Consider the following 15,822-nt stretch of genomic DNA (forward strand, 5'->3'; position numbering starts at 1 on the left):
GGCCCAGAGAGAAGTGACACACAAGGTCACTGGCTAGTTGGAGTAGAATATATCGGATAATGATTAGACAGCACCTGAATTCAAATCCTGCTTCTAGCATTTACTATAGCTGTAGCACCTTGAATGAAATATTTGACCTTTTTTGAGACTTTCTCATATGCAAAACAGGAATAATAATACCTACCTAGTAGGGTAGTTTAAGAATGAAGTGTGTACAAAGCTCTGGGTCCAGTGCTTGCCCCCATGTCGTAGGTACTTATCAAATAGTTGGGAGCGGTGGAGGTGACAGCAAGGCTTGGAACCCAGGGCTTCTCTGCCCCAGTCCAGGCCTCTTCACTAAAGAGAAGAGAAAACATGGCAACTTTCTTTTAGAGATTAACATCTGAAAAATTGTCAGAGTAAGATTATATTCTAAGACAGTAAAGTATTCATAATATATGATGCTTCTCTTTACAGTTCCAGTTTTGGGTACATTAGAATGGCATCATAGCCACACTGAATTACTCAAATTCAAACATACGTGAGCTTTTCATTCTCTTATTTAAAGGAGAAAATTTTTCATGCTATGAAATTATGTTTTGCATACGTACTTATACTGTATACTACTATTCAAATACAGTTAAATCGTGTACTATATATAAACTATGCTGTTACGTTATGGACAGTTTAATAAATTTTTCAGAGATAAATTTAACTTTATTTTTGCTGTACGGACTGATATATTAGAATCTGATCTCATCTTTATTTTTTTTTAATAAATTTATTTATTTATTTTTGGCTGCATTGGGTCTTCGTTGCTGCACACAGGCTTTCTCTAGTTGCGGCGAGCGGAGGCTATTCTTCGTTGTGGTGCACAGGCTTCTCATTGCAGTGGCTTCTCTTGTTGCAGAGCACGGGCTCTAGCTGCACGGGCTCCAGTAGTTGTGGCGTGCAGGCTCTAGAGTGCAGGCTCAGTAGTTGTGGTGCACGGGCTTAGTTGCTCCGCAGCATGTGGGTTCTTCCCGGACCAGGGCTTGAACCCGTGTCCCCTGCATTGGCAGGCAGATTCTTAACCACTGTGCCACCAGGGACGCCCAGAATCTGATCTCATCTTTAGAGGTGACTCATTTTAAAGGATTCTCTGAAGAAGTGATACCTTCCTGGTTATTTCATACCTGTATTGTAATCCTGATAGAGCTGGTATAACTGTTTCTAAAATATTCTAGGAATACTCTACCTTAATTCTTACTACCATATATCTTCAGAGATGAAACTGGCAATCATGACATGAATCACATCAAGCATGAGCAGAATGCTCCCTACTAAACTACAAACATCCTAAGGTTACAGTCCGAGAGTTGATCATTTCTGTCTTTCTTAGGATCTTGCCAACTGTTCTGCATAGAGTAGGTCCTCAAAAAAAGGTTGCTAAATGAACAAAGTTTATTTGTCAGTGTTACTTTTTCTTTGTATGTACAGAGGCACTGTGGTTAAATTTGTCAGTAAGCCAGTTTGCGTGAATTTAAAAACTTGTCTGAACTTATTTACAAAACAGAAATTGACTCACAGACATAGAAAATGAACTTATGGTTCCCAAAGGGGAAAGGGGGTGGGGAGGGAGGGATAAATTAGGAGTTTGGGATTAACAGATACACACTACTGTATATAAAATAGATGAACAGCAAGGATCTACTATATAGCACAGGCAACTACATTCGGTATCTTGTAATAACCTATAATGGAAAAGAATCTGAAAAAGAATATATATATATATATATCTGAATCACTTTGCTGTACCCCTGAAACTAACACAGAATTGTAAATCAACTATACTTCAATTTTTAAAAAATTTGTCTGAAAAGCTTTCCCCCCTCCCCTTTTCTTTCAGTTTATATACGAGAACACTTTACCTGAGATACAGGCCAAAGGTGAAGGTAAGTCCGCTTCCTAGGGGGTGTGTGTGTGTGTGTGTGTGTAGGACGGAGGTAATGGAAGGATGGGATGGAGGTGGAAGAAGGGGGTGGGGTGGAGATGTAGCAGAGAGAGTACAGGCTTTGGGACCAGATGCTCTTGGATCTTAAGTCTTCCTCTACTGCTCTATGACCTTGGGCAAGTCTCTTTTCCTTAAGCCTTAGTTTCTTCAATAGTAAAATGGAGCTGTTAATAGCTACATTGTAGAGTTATTTTAAAGATCTGAGGTGATTTAAATGCCCAGCTCTATGCTTGACAAAGTAGATGCTTAATATATTTAAATAAATTAAATAAAAATAGTTTCTGAGATCTGGTGTAGACCTAGAAAGAATATGCTCTGCTCAGGTTATTAATACCAGGACAACCACTAGCAAACCACTGTAGTCATAGCCCATGAGTTCTTTTTCATTCTTTTTCAAGGATAACATGGAACAATTTTATCTTCTTTCATTTTGTCCTAACTTGTTTCCAAACAGTTTCTCTTCGGAATCTGGCCAGTGATCCTGTTTGAGCCTCTCAGGAAGCAATGATGAATTATTTCACCAATAAAACAAAATAACACGTACCATAGGCCTGGTCAAATGAGTAAGGAAATCTTTAGAGATCTACACGTTCAAATATATCATGACCATCGCAGCAAAGGAGTGACTTTCTGACTAATGCTGCCAGCCACACAGAGAATGAGGAATGGGGCTTGTTGGATGTTTAGCTTGTGTTTTTATCTCATTTGTCTTCCTCCTCCTCACCGTCATTCTAAGATGTTTCAAAAGAAACAGACATGATGTGTATGTATATACTCGAATGCTGGAAATATTGGGCTTTTCTTAACAGGTTAACAGTTTGTGCTGATCATAGGAAATTAATCTTTTTCTCTTTTTTGACAAGGCTTGCATGTGAATTAAACTTTTCTTAATATTTGATTAAATAATGAAAACAGTCAGCTAATGACTGGCAAAACCCCATATCCAGGTGGCCAGCTATGAGGCAGCACTTAGCTATTTCAGCCTTGATTTATATTTTTGTCATAGTAACCTCATGGATGGTTTCCCAAGGTAAAAAAAAAAAAAAAAAAAAAAAAGAAAGAAAAAAGAAAAGAGCTATCTGTGGGATTCTGGTAGTTCTTCATGGTCTGCCTCTGTGCTGGTCCGAGTGTTATAAGCAAGCTCAGACCTGCCACTGGGTTCTATACTTGTCACATTCCAGATTTGCGGTGGGCTCTGGGATGTCATTTGTGGTCACAGCCCGGCAGGGTGGGTGGGTCATCTTGTAACCTTTATGAAGGCCACCAGGACACCTGTAGAATGTTCCACCTCCACCCAGTTAAAGGTGGTTGCTCCGTTTCCTTTGATCTTTGCAGTTCTTTAAGTTGTCACTGTTTTTATGGCTAGGTAAACATGATTGGTGGGCAAACATATCTCATCCTTTTAGAATAACTCATTTGAAGTTACCAGTAAATGTCATTATACTCTGACTTTTAAAATTATGCAATATTTTCCAGTTTTCAGAGAGGCCATGGTTATGCCCAGGGAAATGTGTTGGGTGAACTAGAGCTAAAACGATCAGGATCTTATGTACATAAAGCTTATTAGAATACCTGCTCCTTCATTTTGTTGAAGGAAAGAGATATAAGGGTTGAAGACAGCTCTAACTTACTTGAACTTGTAACAGAACTACCAAAAATTAAAGTGCTAAGACATGGCAGTGAAATCTCATTGTAAGGCAGCTAGTTCTAATTTGGATTTGAATGTATAACAAATTGAATCACTCTTCACAAACATAACACCTGCCTGGAATAAAAACCTGATTTGACCCCTTTGCTCATATGTCACCATATTTGTAGCTCTGTACCATTTAGCATTTTTACAACTTCTCCCTGCTTATACATTATTATAAAATCCAGATTGTTTTTACTACATGGTGTCATTACCCCAGATTAAATTCTGAGCTACGGCTTCCAAAGGAAAGTCACTTTTTTCTTAAGCAAAGGTATAAGACACTTTTGTTGTTTTTCTAGTATTCAGTAAGAAGCCTTGGTACAAATTTAAAACGAATACAGATTTTGTTGTTTTTCTTCACTTGCTGGCCTTAGTTTTAGTCCAAGTACTATTTTCCTTACTTTAGCATGCCAACATGCCATTAGGCAGATACTTCCCACCTGCTTTTATGATTCTCCAGCAAGAAAAACACTTGCCAAAATATAAATCTAAAAGAACTTTGGTTATGCCTTAGGAAAATATAAACTAAACAGTTCCAACACAAGCCTGTAAGACTGTTCTTTATTTTGCCACAAGATTCTGGCTTCTGGCTACATTCGAGTGCAACTACCTAGGCTGTCAGTCATCTAACAATTTTTAATGAGTTCATTTGTTTCACACTATTGTCGTTTTTGTACTTTTCACTAAGAAATACTTCTGTATAAAGAATCTGTATAAAAACAAAGTACATCCTTCCTAACAATGCTAAACGCTGTGAGGCTAAGGTTCTGCAGTATTAAGGTCAGATTAAGGGTACAGAGAGCATGCCCTGACACTGAGGCCCTTTAGAGCAGTTTGTTGAATGAGCAGTTCAGCCACTGCCACCTGTCGTTTCTTATTGAATAAAGCTGTCCAGCACCTTAGAGACTTGTAACACTGTGGCCAAGTCTTCAAAGACCCTTGTTTCTGTTGTAAAAACAAACGGCATGAAACTGCTCAGCAAAGAAGTTTTAGAAGGGTTGAGGAGAAAGCAAAGACTAAATCCAGGCTCTTTAATTTTCCAAGTTAGTTTTTGTCTCACACGTGGCTCCCTTTTTAGCAACCTAAGTATTAGCACACTCAAGACTTTGTATCTGTGCCATGTCAAGTATTGTGGAAATACTGGTGACCTTTAGGATATTGCTAAATTGTCTTTATATGGCTTAATTTTTTCCCTTCTAGGACTCTGGGTTGTATTATTACAGGGTTGGGTTATTACCATTCCCCCCCCCCACTTTATTTTCTTGAGAGAGTCGCTGTTAACTAGAGTGTACAAAAACACCTGTTTCCTTTTGAGCAGATAGTGGTTTGTGTGCATATCAACTGGTGTGAAAGGTGCTCGTCTCTGAGCCCTGTAGCAAATTATATTCTAGGAAACATTAGTACTTTATGAGGACGTGAAAGAAGCAGTTAGCTTGCACATTTTATTATACTATCTATGCTGCCATTTTCACTCCAAAAGATTGAAAGCAGTGTGACTCTTTTTAAGGAAAAACTAGATGAAAGGTGGTTGTGTTCATCTGATTGGTCACTCTACCTGCCTACCCCTTCACACCTTGGTGTTTTCATGAAACATTGCCACTCCTGAAGTGATCTCTTTTATCCTTGTGATATTATATAAATTAATGATGAACAGGAGAAACATTTGTTTTTGAATAATCCACAGATGAGACCCCCAAATAGTGGTATTTGGTTTAGAATTAGATCAAATATTATGGTTTAACCTCAGTGCAAAATTTCCAGGACTGGGCTTTCCTTACACCAAGAGGGTTTTTCATATACCGAGGAGAGGAAGAGGTGTGAGTCAAAGAAAATCAAGAGACCAAAAACTTCAGGTACACGATGCATGAAAATCTTTAAATGCCTGAAAAAAAAAAATAAGTTCTGTTTTAATGCCAACACCCTCAGAATTTAGCCAATGTCCCTAGAGGTGACTAATAATTTAGTTCAAGGGCTTCTTATGAGTCCTATGGGTTGCATATTACTTTGCTCTTGAAAAAAATCATCTGTTGCTAAGTTTAACAGTTTTAGCTCTCAATTCCACATTTACATGACAGAAAAAATTATTCTAGCCCTGTGGTTTATGATGTGCTATTGGATAGGTGTTTATGTAAAACTGATGTTTCAAAGAGAACCAGTTCTAATTGGAATTTGCAACTAAGTGGCAATTTGCAGATCTACCTCTGTCTTACATTGTGCATCATATCAGTACCATAATATAATTAGTTTGATCACTTTGTCTTATTTTTCAGTGTCTAAAATTACGCTTACTCACCATGCTGTAAACATTTGGAAGTAATGACTGAAATTTGGCTAAGTGTCTGTTGTGCAGGGGGCAGTAAGTGGAAAAAAAGGAACCGTCAGGACCCATCTGAATGGAAAACTTCAGTGCTGTTTTTTAAACTCCTGCACTTCCTTTAAGAATAAGGAAACTTTTATGTCTAATTGGAGTTGCTGGCTGGCGTAAAGCTGCCAGTGTTTCTGAGGTTTATGGGAGCGTGCCACTGTACTTAACGGTTTCTCCAGTTGGGGGGGAAGCCTCTCCTCTACGCTCTTAGATTCAGTTGTTGAGTCCTGTGAAATAAACTGACAAAGGACAGATTAGCAAGAGAAAGGGCAGATTTTTATTTACATATGTAAATGGCAGTTCAGAGAAAAATGTGACTTGAGGCAGACTTTGCAGCTTATATACCATCTTAATAAGAGAAGGGGACAGCGAGAAAGGGCACTTAGGGGAAAACAAATGACTTTTAGGAAAGATAAATGGGCCCTTAGGAGAATAAGTAGGAGATACGATAGTTCTATGACAGCGTCTTTTTAGATGTGGCACTGAAACTCCCAGGAGCGGATTTGACAGTTGAGTCCTTTAGGGAGGTTCTGCTTTTAGTCAGATAAAGGGAATTCAGGAAAAAAGCCTCTTCCTGCATCTGTTGATTCTCAAATGCATTCAGCTCAAAATGTTTTTTATGCCACAGTAGTGTATTCTGGACCCTTTTATTTCCCCTAAAACTTTCCAAGAAGTTTCACAGACCAGAAGCCAAGTTGGTGGCTGTAGAGAGAAGATTCAGGTTAGAAGTTAGGAGGTAAGAGATCTGCAAAGGGAAGGAAGGCATACATTTATGGAGAAACAAAAGGAAAAGCAAAAATTAATAGTTGGAGCAGATTATATAAACTCAGTTTTTGAGTACAGAGGGCAGTCAATCAAAAGGATTTCTAGATGTTGGTCTTAAGCCATCTTTAAACAGTGGAGTCAGGATAGTAGTGGCAGTCTCACACACATGGTTATTTCCCAGAGCTCAAAGGACCATGTTCTGGTGAACTTCCTGAGTGGCCCAAACTGTAGTGGTGGTAAATCCCTTAAAGTTACACCCAGCTTCAGCTTGCAGGGCTTCAGGAAAAGGGCAGTTTTAGTTCTTAGTAATGCCAAGTCAGAAGGGTGGTAGAAAATTGGAAATGTTAATTAGTGACAAAATGTGCAAGATGGCAGGATCCGACTTGCAAAGAGGTGAAAATAGCTCAAGGAGACTGAACAGGACTAGAATCTGATAATCCGCGTGGGTATATTATAGTTTTCCATTGAAACATAAAATTTGTCTTTATAATCACCCTAGTTTTGTCAAAGATAATCAAGGTAAGACGGTTGTTTGCAAAACGAGTCTAGTCTCATCAAACTTGGCCTGATTGTTTATATAAGTGCAATGAGAATAGTAATTGATGACATAGGCCTTTTGAACTTTTATTAGGAATCCCAGATTGGACTTTTAAATTCCTCGAGTCTAGGAATCCAAGCTGAGAACTTGCCATCAGACTTCCCTTGCATGCCTTCAGATTTGGATGAATCCCTCCTTCTCCAGGTCCCCAAAATATTTTAAGCTTTCTGGTCCTGCCAGAAAGTGGCCTTCCTAACTCACCCGTAAGGCTGGGACCCCTGTAACCCAGGCACTAGGCAGCTTTCCAGGAGGACTTTGTAAGCACTGGCTCCTTAAAGTCAGCCTTATTAATTCCTTAAAACTGGTCATATCTATGCACATCATCCTCAAATATGACATTCCAGTCAAAGCCTTGGTAATATCATCAGTGTTTCCGTTTGTGTCCTGTTACAGGGAGAACAAATTCTTATTGAACTTGTTCAAATAACTATACTGCCATGGAAATAAGTATTCAATAAGAGTTTTTCCAAATTTTGGAGGGTTCAGACAAGGAGAAAAGATAAGTGCTTCATTTTTGTTTACAAAGATATGATCTACTAAATTGCTGTAAGTGCTAGATAGCTTAAGAGAAAAGGCATTCTTTAAATCCAGAAAATAGAACATTAAAGAACCAGCAATAAGGGACTTCCCTGGTGGCGCAGTGGTTAAGACTCCATGCTCCCAGTGCAGGGGGGCCCGGGTTCCGTCCCTGGCCAGGGAACTAGCCAGGACTAAGGAGCCTCAACTAAGGAGACTGCCTGCTGCAACTAAGGAACCCGCCTGCCGCAACTAGGACCCGGCACAACCAAATAAATATTTTTTTAAAAAATGAAGAGCCAGCAATATTCCAAGCAAAAGTCATAGAAGGAATCATAATCATTCTTCATCGCTCTACTCAGTCCCATGTGATAAATTCAGGTCTTTCTTGATTTCGGTTAGCAATTTCATGAACCCATGAGCTTCTCCGTTAGTTCTGGAAATCCTTATTAAGTCCAGTGGTGTGATCTTAAAGTTATGTAAGCCTGTACCTCAGGGTACCTGTTACAGTCTTTTCCATGGATCTCTGAGAAGATCTTGAAAATGAAGCCTGTAGCTGATTACAAGAGTTTTCAGGAAGGCATCAGAGTAAAACAATATCTGTGAATGATGAAAAGCTTAAAATGGCTATGGTTAAAGGCCTGATGAGTTCATTAAAATGTAGTTGAAAAGGAAATTTGGTTGACTCTGTGACATTCAGCATTTCAAGATAAATGGAGTTATGACATTATACCAGGACATATCATGGACAGCTATGACATAAACTTCTAGAACTTTCATACAGTTTCTGAAATACTTATATTAATAACACATACCCATGGAACTATAACCTAGGGAAGGTTAAGCATCACTTATTTGACAATGCTTGCCATGCAATTTAACATACCAAATAAACCTAATTAGTTTAACACCTCTCTTTTTATGAAGTGAGAGAACAAATCCTTTGAGGTTTTCCAGGGGCCCTCTGGGAAATCTCAAAGTCAGAGGTCAAGAAGACTTCATTTAGAATGTGATTTGGAGAAGTTGTTAAAAGGTTTGAACACTTAGTTAAATAATATTATAGGTCACTGTGAAAAAATACTCACCTATGTGACCAAAGTGACAGTAATTGCTTTGTCTCATTAAATACAGACCAATAATCCAAGAAACTCCGTCCTTTTAACAGGGAATTTCAACCTCTAGTTTTGCATTTGTACACTCTTGAGCTCTTCGTGTGTGTGTGTGTGTGTGTGTGTGTGTGTGTGTGTGTGTGTGTGATGAAGGCAAATACAGCATTTATTGCAGGCACCAAGCAAGGAGATCAGGCAGTTCATTGAGCTCATTTTTTTTAATTATAAATACATGCATTCAGTCTTAGCCAGCTTGACCACATGAATAAGGTATTCTCCCCGCCCCCATTCCCTCCTCTACCTCTCCTCCTCCCCGCACCGTCTGCAGACCCTTTACAACTTTCTATACCCCTTCAGGTTTTTGTCTTTGCTTTCCTCTTTCTCATTCTGGAAAACCATTTGACAACCTCTAAGCAACTACTTCAGGACAAAATTACTCTCCTTTTTTCCTTAACAAAAACACATCCTTCATTCCTTTCAGACCTTTCAAGATTGCTTCCCTTCTTTCTTGTTTCTAGTGTTTTTTTTTTTTTTTTTTTTTTTGCGGTACGCGGGCCTCTCACTGTTGTGGCCTCTCCCGTTGCGGAGCACAGGCTCCAGACGCGCAGGCTCAGCGGCCATGGCTCACGGGCCCAGCTGCTCCGCGGCATATGGGATCCTCCCAGACCGGGGCACGAACCCGTATCCCCTGCATCGGCAGGCGGACTCTCAACCACTGCGCCACCAGGGAGGCCCGTTTCTAGTGTTTTTATTTGTGCATATTGATTAGCATTCTTAACCCTTAGTAACCTTAATTTCCAGCGACAATGAGGAAGTTGACACTTGTGGACTGTCACGTCAGAATTCGGTAGTAGATTTTAACAAACCTGTGAACACACCACCTCAGTTTATAGAAGCATATGGTTTCTGTTTCTTAATTTACTTAGTTTTGTCTGAGTTGGGTCTCTGTTGCTGCACGCGGGCTTTCTCTAGCTGCAGCGAGCAGGGGCTACTCTTCGTCGCGGTGCGCGGGCCTCTCATTGTGGTGGCTTCTCTTGTTGCAGAGCACGGGATCTAGGCATGCAGGCTTCAGTAGTTGTGGCGCACGTGCTCAGTAGTGTGGCTTGCAGGTTCTAGAGTGCAGGCTCAGTAGTTGTGGCACACAGGCTTAGTTGCTCCACGGCATGTGGGATCTTCCCAGACCAGGGCTCGACCCTGCATTGGCAGGCGGATTCTTAACCACTGCGCCACCAGGGAAGCCCAGCATATGTTTCTTTATAGTACAGTTTTTGAATGTGGTAAAAGGACATGTTTATCAACAAACCCAAACATCTTTAGTCTCTCTGTAAACATAAGTCAAAAGTAGATAAATTTATGCTTAGTAATTAATGTTTCAGTATTTTATCTTACTTGGACATTACCTAGACCCAGATAAAGACACTCCTTCACTTGCAATTCACACTGAAGATAAAACTCAAGCTTTAGACCGTAAGCTTTCACCTTGGGTAATGAAACCTTGACATATTTGAGGGAAAGGTGGAAAACAAAGTTGGCAATCAGAGCAGCTAAGGAGAAGACAGATCACTAAGGAATTTAAGCGGTATTGTTACCTACAGAATTTCTGCTGTTCTTGATGCACATTTGGAATAAGCAGACTGACCACCATCTTTACACACTTTAAATATCTGGTATTGTTTCACAAGACCTTCATTATAATTAAATCAGCAAATTGCTGCCTGTTTTGATTGGTAGCTAGTGTAGAAAATGATCACAAGAATATTTCCTACTAGAAAACCCTAAAACCCACTCGAATACAGGCCTGCAAGTGACCTAAAATTGTCCCACTCTGTTTAGCTCAGCAGCTGTCAATATTACAGCACCAGGGCTTCCCTGGTGGCGCAGTGGTTGAGAGTCCGCTTGCCGATGCAGGGGACACGGGTTTATGCCCCGGTCCGGGAAGATCCCGCATGCCGTGGAGCGGCTGGGCCCGTGAGCCATGGCCGCTGAGCCTGCGCGTCCGGAGCCTGTGCTCCGCAACGGGAGAGGCCACAACAGTGAGAGGCCCGCGTACCGCAAAAAAAAAAAAAAAAAAAAAAATTACAGCACCAATCACAGGTCACACTTTGCTCTCAGTTCCTTTTTAACCCTTATTACGAGACCTGCTTCATGGCTTTTTTTTTTTTTTTAAGTAAAACATATTTTATTAATTTTTTGCATTTGGGGGCAGCTAAACCCTTAGCATAGAGATAAAATCTTTCAATAATGTTTTTTTTATTTTTTTTATTTTTATTTTATTTTTATTTTTTATTAGTTTCTGCTTTATAACAAAGTGAATCAGTCATACATATACATCTGTTCCCACATCCCTTCCCTCATGCATCTCCCTCCCTCCCACCCTCCCCATCCCACCCCTCCAGGCGGTCACAAAGCACCGAGCTGATCTCCCTGTGCTCTGCGGCTGCTTCCCACTATCTATCTACCTTACGTTTGGTAGTGTATATATGTCCATGCCTCTCTTTCGCTTTGTCACAGCTTACCCTTCCCCCTCCCCATATCCACAAGTCCATTCTCAAGTAGGTCTGTGTCTTTATTCCCGTTTTACCCCTAGGTTCTTCATGACATTTTTTTTTTTAAATTCCGTATATATGTGTTAGCATACGGTATTTGTCTTTCTCTTTCTGACTTACTTCACTCTGTATGACAGACTCTAGGTCTATCCACCTCATTACAAATAGCTCAGTTTCGTTTCTTTTTATGGCTGAGTAATATTCCATTGTATATATGTGCCACATCTTCTTTATCCATTCATCCGATGATGGACACTTAGGTTGTTTCCAGCTTGCTTCATGGCTTTTAAGGAGCACAGTGTTGCGATGTGGACCAGATTTAGTCATTGGTAATTTAAATATTTACGAAAAATGTCATAAAGCTTCTGAAACTTCTCTGGCAAATGTCAGATCTGCAGATCATCACTTTTAAGTCGAGTGTGCAGAAGTAACTCTAAGGTTGCAGCAGAGCACATTTATTAGAGAAATCTTTAAGCACAGAAATATGGTTCCCTACAAATGTTCATCCTGGCATCATCTGCACCTAAAAGAAAACAATGAAAGTTCTATGATATCAAATGGCTCTGGACCAGGGGTTGGTGAACTACAGCCCACAGATGAAATCCAGTCTGCGGTTGTATGGCCTGCAAAGTAAGAATGATCTTTACACTTTAAAAGCATTGTTGAAACATACAATGATAAGGAGAGGAGGGGGCTTCCCTGGTGGCACAGTGGTTGAGAATCTACCTGCCAGTGCAGGGGACACGGGTTCGAGCCCTGGTCTGGGAGGATCCCATATGCCACGGAGCAACTAGGTCCGTGAGCCACAACTACTGAGCCTGCGCGTCTGGAGCCTGTGCTCTGCAGCAAGAGAGGCTGCGACAGTGAGAGGCCCGCACACCACAATGAAGAGTGGCCCCCGCTCGCCGCAACTAGAGAAAGCCCTCGCACAGAAACGAAGACCCAACACAGCCAAAAATAATTAAATTAATTAATTAATTTTTTTTTAAAAAGAGGACTATGTTACAGACGTGTGTGGCCTGCAAGGCCTCAAATGTTCACTATCTCGTTCTGGGAGTTTGCCCCCCCATTCTCTAGACCTTCCGCAAATATGGAAGGATGAAAGTCCTTCCCACTGCACTTCTCCATAGGGTGATTCCAGTGTGTATTTGTCAGAATGAAATATACATTTGAGACATCGCTCACTTCTTTGTTAAATGTAATCATAGGGTTTGTGTTTAAATATTTACACTATAAAGTATTTCTTCATACCAGTTTTAGTAGATTGGCAACAGCCTGCTGCAAAGTGCCTAAATCTTTAGGGAAAACTACATGATTTTGTTTCCATTCTAAAGGAAATTCCATTCCCTGCTATAAAGTCCAAAAATGCTATTTGCATTCAGCTTTTGAGTTGACTTCCAGAAAGATGAGATCATTTGACCATTTTTTTCTCATGCCATGTAAAATGTGTCATGTGGTAATGTCAAGGAACTAATAAACTATCGTAGTCGTGTACACTTTTTTTTACTTTCCAAAAGGAGAAGTTCAAAACCGTTTCCACAATTAGTACTTGTTTCTTTTGGCTCTTTTAGAACTAAATTACTTAATAGCAATTAATAAATGAATCATTTTAAGAAATAGGTATACTTTTTGTTTAATGTATTATAAGGCATTGTTTACTCTCAAGCATTTCCATACTTTGGATATTTCTGAGTCATTTATCAGTGTGACCATTAGGTAAACTTTCCAAGCTAATACAGGGTTTCCTGGTTTCATTTTGGTGCAGATATTTGCTCTACTAGCAATTATTTAATAAACGTAGGTGGTCGTAAATCTATACAAGGAACTAACCATTTTCAGGTGATCTCAGACCTGCTTATTCACTTTTTCTATTTGATTTGCCAATGCCACAGTTATTTTTCTAGAAGATAGAATTGTGTAATTTTATACACAATTCTGCTATAATCTAGGCTATATTTCAGCATTAATCACGTCGCTATAGGTGAAAGTATTAAATGATACTGTTTTGAATAAGACTTCTGGTAATGTTTTATCCCTGGTTTATATTTAATGTATCTATACACTTATATAACGGCAGGGCCACATGTTTAGAAATACAGTTTGTGCACTGCACAATGGTACCCAGTTAGTACAGGCTGAAGCCTCACGGTATGTGCCTTGGAAGGGTTGCGTCTCACGACACACTTTTTTCCGATTTCTGAGTGAAGGGGGCTGTATAGGCCAGCAGCAATCCTGTTCATGGGAAGGATGTTTAGTAATTATGACTTTTTTTGTCATTAGTCTTAAGTGATACTGCAGTAAATTCCTACTCCAAGCCTGGGTGATTTGCAAGGTTAAAAGCTAATAACTTTTTAATTAAACATTAATGATCCATAAGTACACAGCATTCTTAAATTTATGAGCTCTGGAGTAAATGCATGAACCTTCCAGCTTCACACAATGAAGGGGGACATATTGGAAACAGAATAAACTTACTGCATAAGCCACATATGTCTAGGGTCCTATCTTTGGCAATGACCAAAGTGCCTTATAAGATGTAAAACAAATTAGAATTTCCTACAACTCACTTAGTTTTCCAAACAACAGCTTTTCAAATACGAGCTTTCCTAGCCAAGCCTGCATGAATTGACCGTTTCTCTCACTGCCAACCATATGATATTCTTCAACTAGTCCCTCTTGTGTGTGTCAGGGAGGGGCAGCCTTGCCTGGATCAACAGATAGACACTGGCAAGAGGTGAACCAGGATCCTTGCCTGAGGACACAATTTGGACCATGCTTTGTAAAAGGGATGGCTGAAAAGGAGTTAAAGATTGCTTCAATTCCACCTCTGACGAGTACACACTTTTTTTTTTTTTTTAAAGAATCTTGATAGATGGACTTTTTGTGTGTGTGTGCTGTACGTGGGCCTCTCACTGTTGTGGCCTCTCCCGTTGCAGAGCACAGGCTCTGGACGCGCAGGCTCAGCAGCCATGGCTCACGGGCCTAGCCACTCCGCGGCATGTGGGATCTTCCCGGACTGGGGCACGAACCCGTGTCCCCTGAATCGGCAGGCGGGCTCTCAACCACTGTGCCATCAGGGAAGCCGCCTGTATGGCACTTTTTAGCACTGACAATATTATTTCCTTGCTCTGTATTTCACTGAGAGATGAATGCTAACTTTCTCAATTTTTCAGATGAGAAAACTGAAACCTAGGAGGTTAACAAATTCATACAAAGTCACACAGCTAATGAAAGAAGCTGGGACTCGTGCCCAAGTTATTCAGACTCCAAATTCCATTCTCATTCATTCTTTTATTCTTTCATTCATTGGAAAAAATGTATTGCATGCCCCAACTGTGCCAAGTACAGGACTAGGCACTGAGCATATAGTGATGATAAAATCGTTTATTTTGCTGTTTCTCTTTCTCGGTGCATTAAACACTGAAGCAGGAATCCATTAAGACCTATAGGAACCTACATCTAGTATTTCTAATGGGCCTCACGGATTACAACTTTTGCAAGGTTCTCTCACTTTTATTTGTCGTTAACTGCTGCCATTATTTCACGGAACACTAGCTTTGTGCCCATCTTGTGCTAGACATTGTGTATGGACTGTAACAACCAAACACGAGAGTACAGTTCGATCTGGTAATATCTACCATGTGCAGACGACTCAATCCGAGAATAATTATTGAGCACATATTCTGGGCAAAGTATTCAACAAATATTTATTGGCACCTCTGATAATCATAATAGCTAATATTTACTGAACTCTTACTATTTGCCAAGGACCATGCTAAATTCTTTACAGACACTATCATTTCAGTAACTCTTAAGAGCTAGCTATTTGACAGTTTATATCAGCTTGCTCAGCATATGCAGTTAGAAAGTGGTAGAGGCAGAATCTGAACCCAGGCAGCCAGTATCTTCCACCAGTATGTTGTCCCAACTCCCACCCTGGGCAGGGCACTGGGGAGACAGTAGTGAACAACACAGATGCCATCCCTGCCCTCAGGATGCTTACAGACTAGGAGGGAAGATAAAACTTTAAACAAATAACACTCTAGTCTCCTTTGAGTTATGTTAAACCTTTCCCAATGACATGCCTATTTTCAAGTGGAACTAGAGGATGAAGAGGCCAAGCAGGTGGTAAGTAGGTGAAGGAGGGGAAGGGAGGTCCATCTCAGCAGCGGAACAGTGTGAGAGAAAGCTCCAAGGTAGGAAGAGGTTGGCAGTCCAAAGCTGTGACTTGGCTGATGGCCAGGGTAGGTGGATGACA

The 15,822-nt window shown here is 40.3% G+C and overlaps 1 protein-coding gene across 1 annotated transcript in view; it reads left to right on the forward strand.

Annotated features, from left to right (window-relative positions):
• The window catches only part of ACER3 (alkaline ceramidase 3), a 200,511-nt gene extending 191,366 nt beyond the window's left edge, over window positions 1–9,145 (forward strand). The window contains exons 10-11 of the mRNA XM_081238778.1: window positions 1,868–1,913; window positions 2,427–9,145. Of these exons, the coding sequence (XP_081094904.1) occupies window positions 1,868–1,913; window positions 2,427–2,480 (100 nt within the window). The 3' untranslated portion in view covers window positions 2,481–9,145. The remainder of the gene's footprint in view (window positions 1–1,867; window positions 1,914–2,426) is intronic.
• Window positions 9,146–15,822: the final 6,677 nt, after the last annotated feature.

The sequence above is a fragment of the Mesoplodon bidens genome, assembly GCF_964165515.1.
Source record: "Mesoplodon bidens genome assembly, chromosome: 7".
Lineage (NCBI taxonomy): Eukaryota > Metazoa > Chordata > Mammalia > Artiodactyla > Ziphiidae > Mesoplodon > Mesoplodon bidens.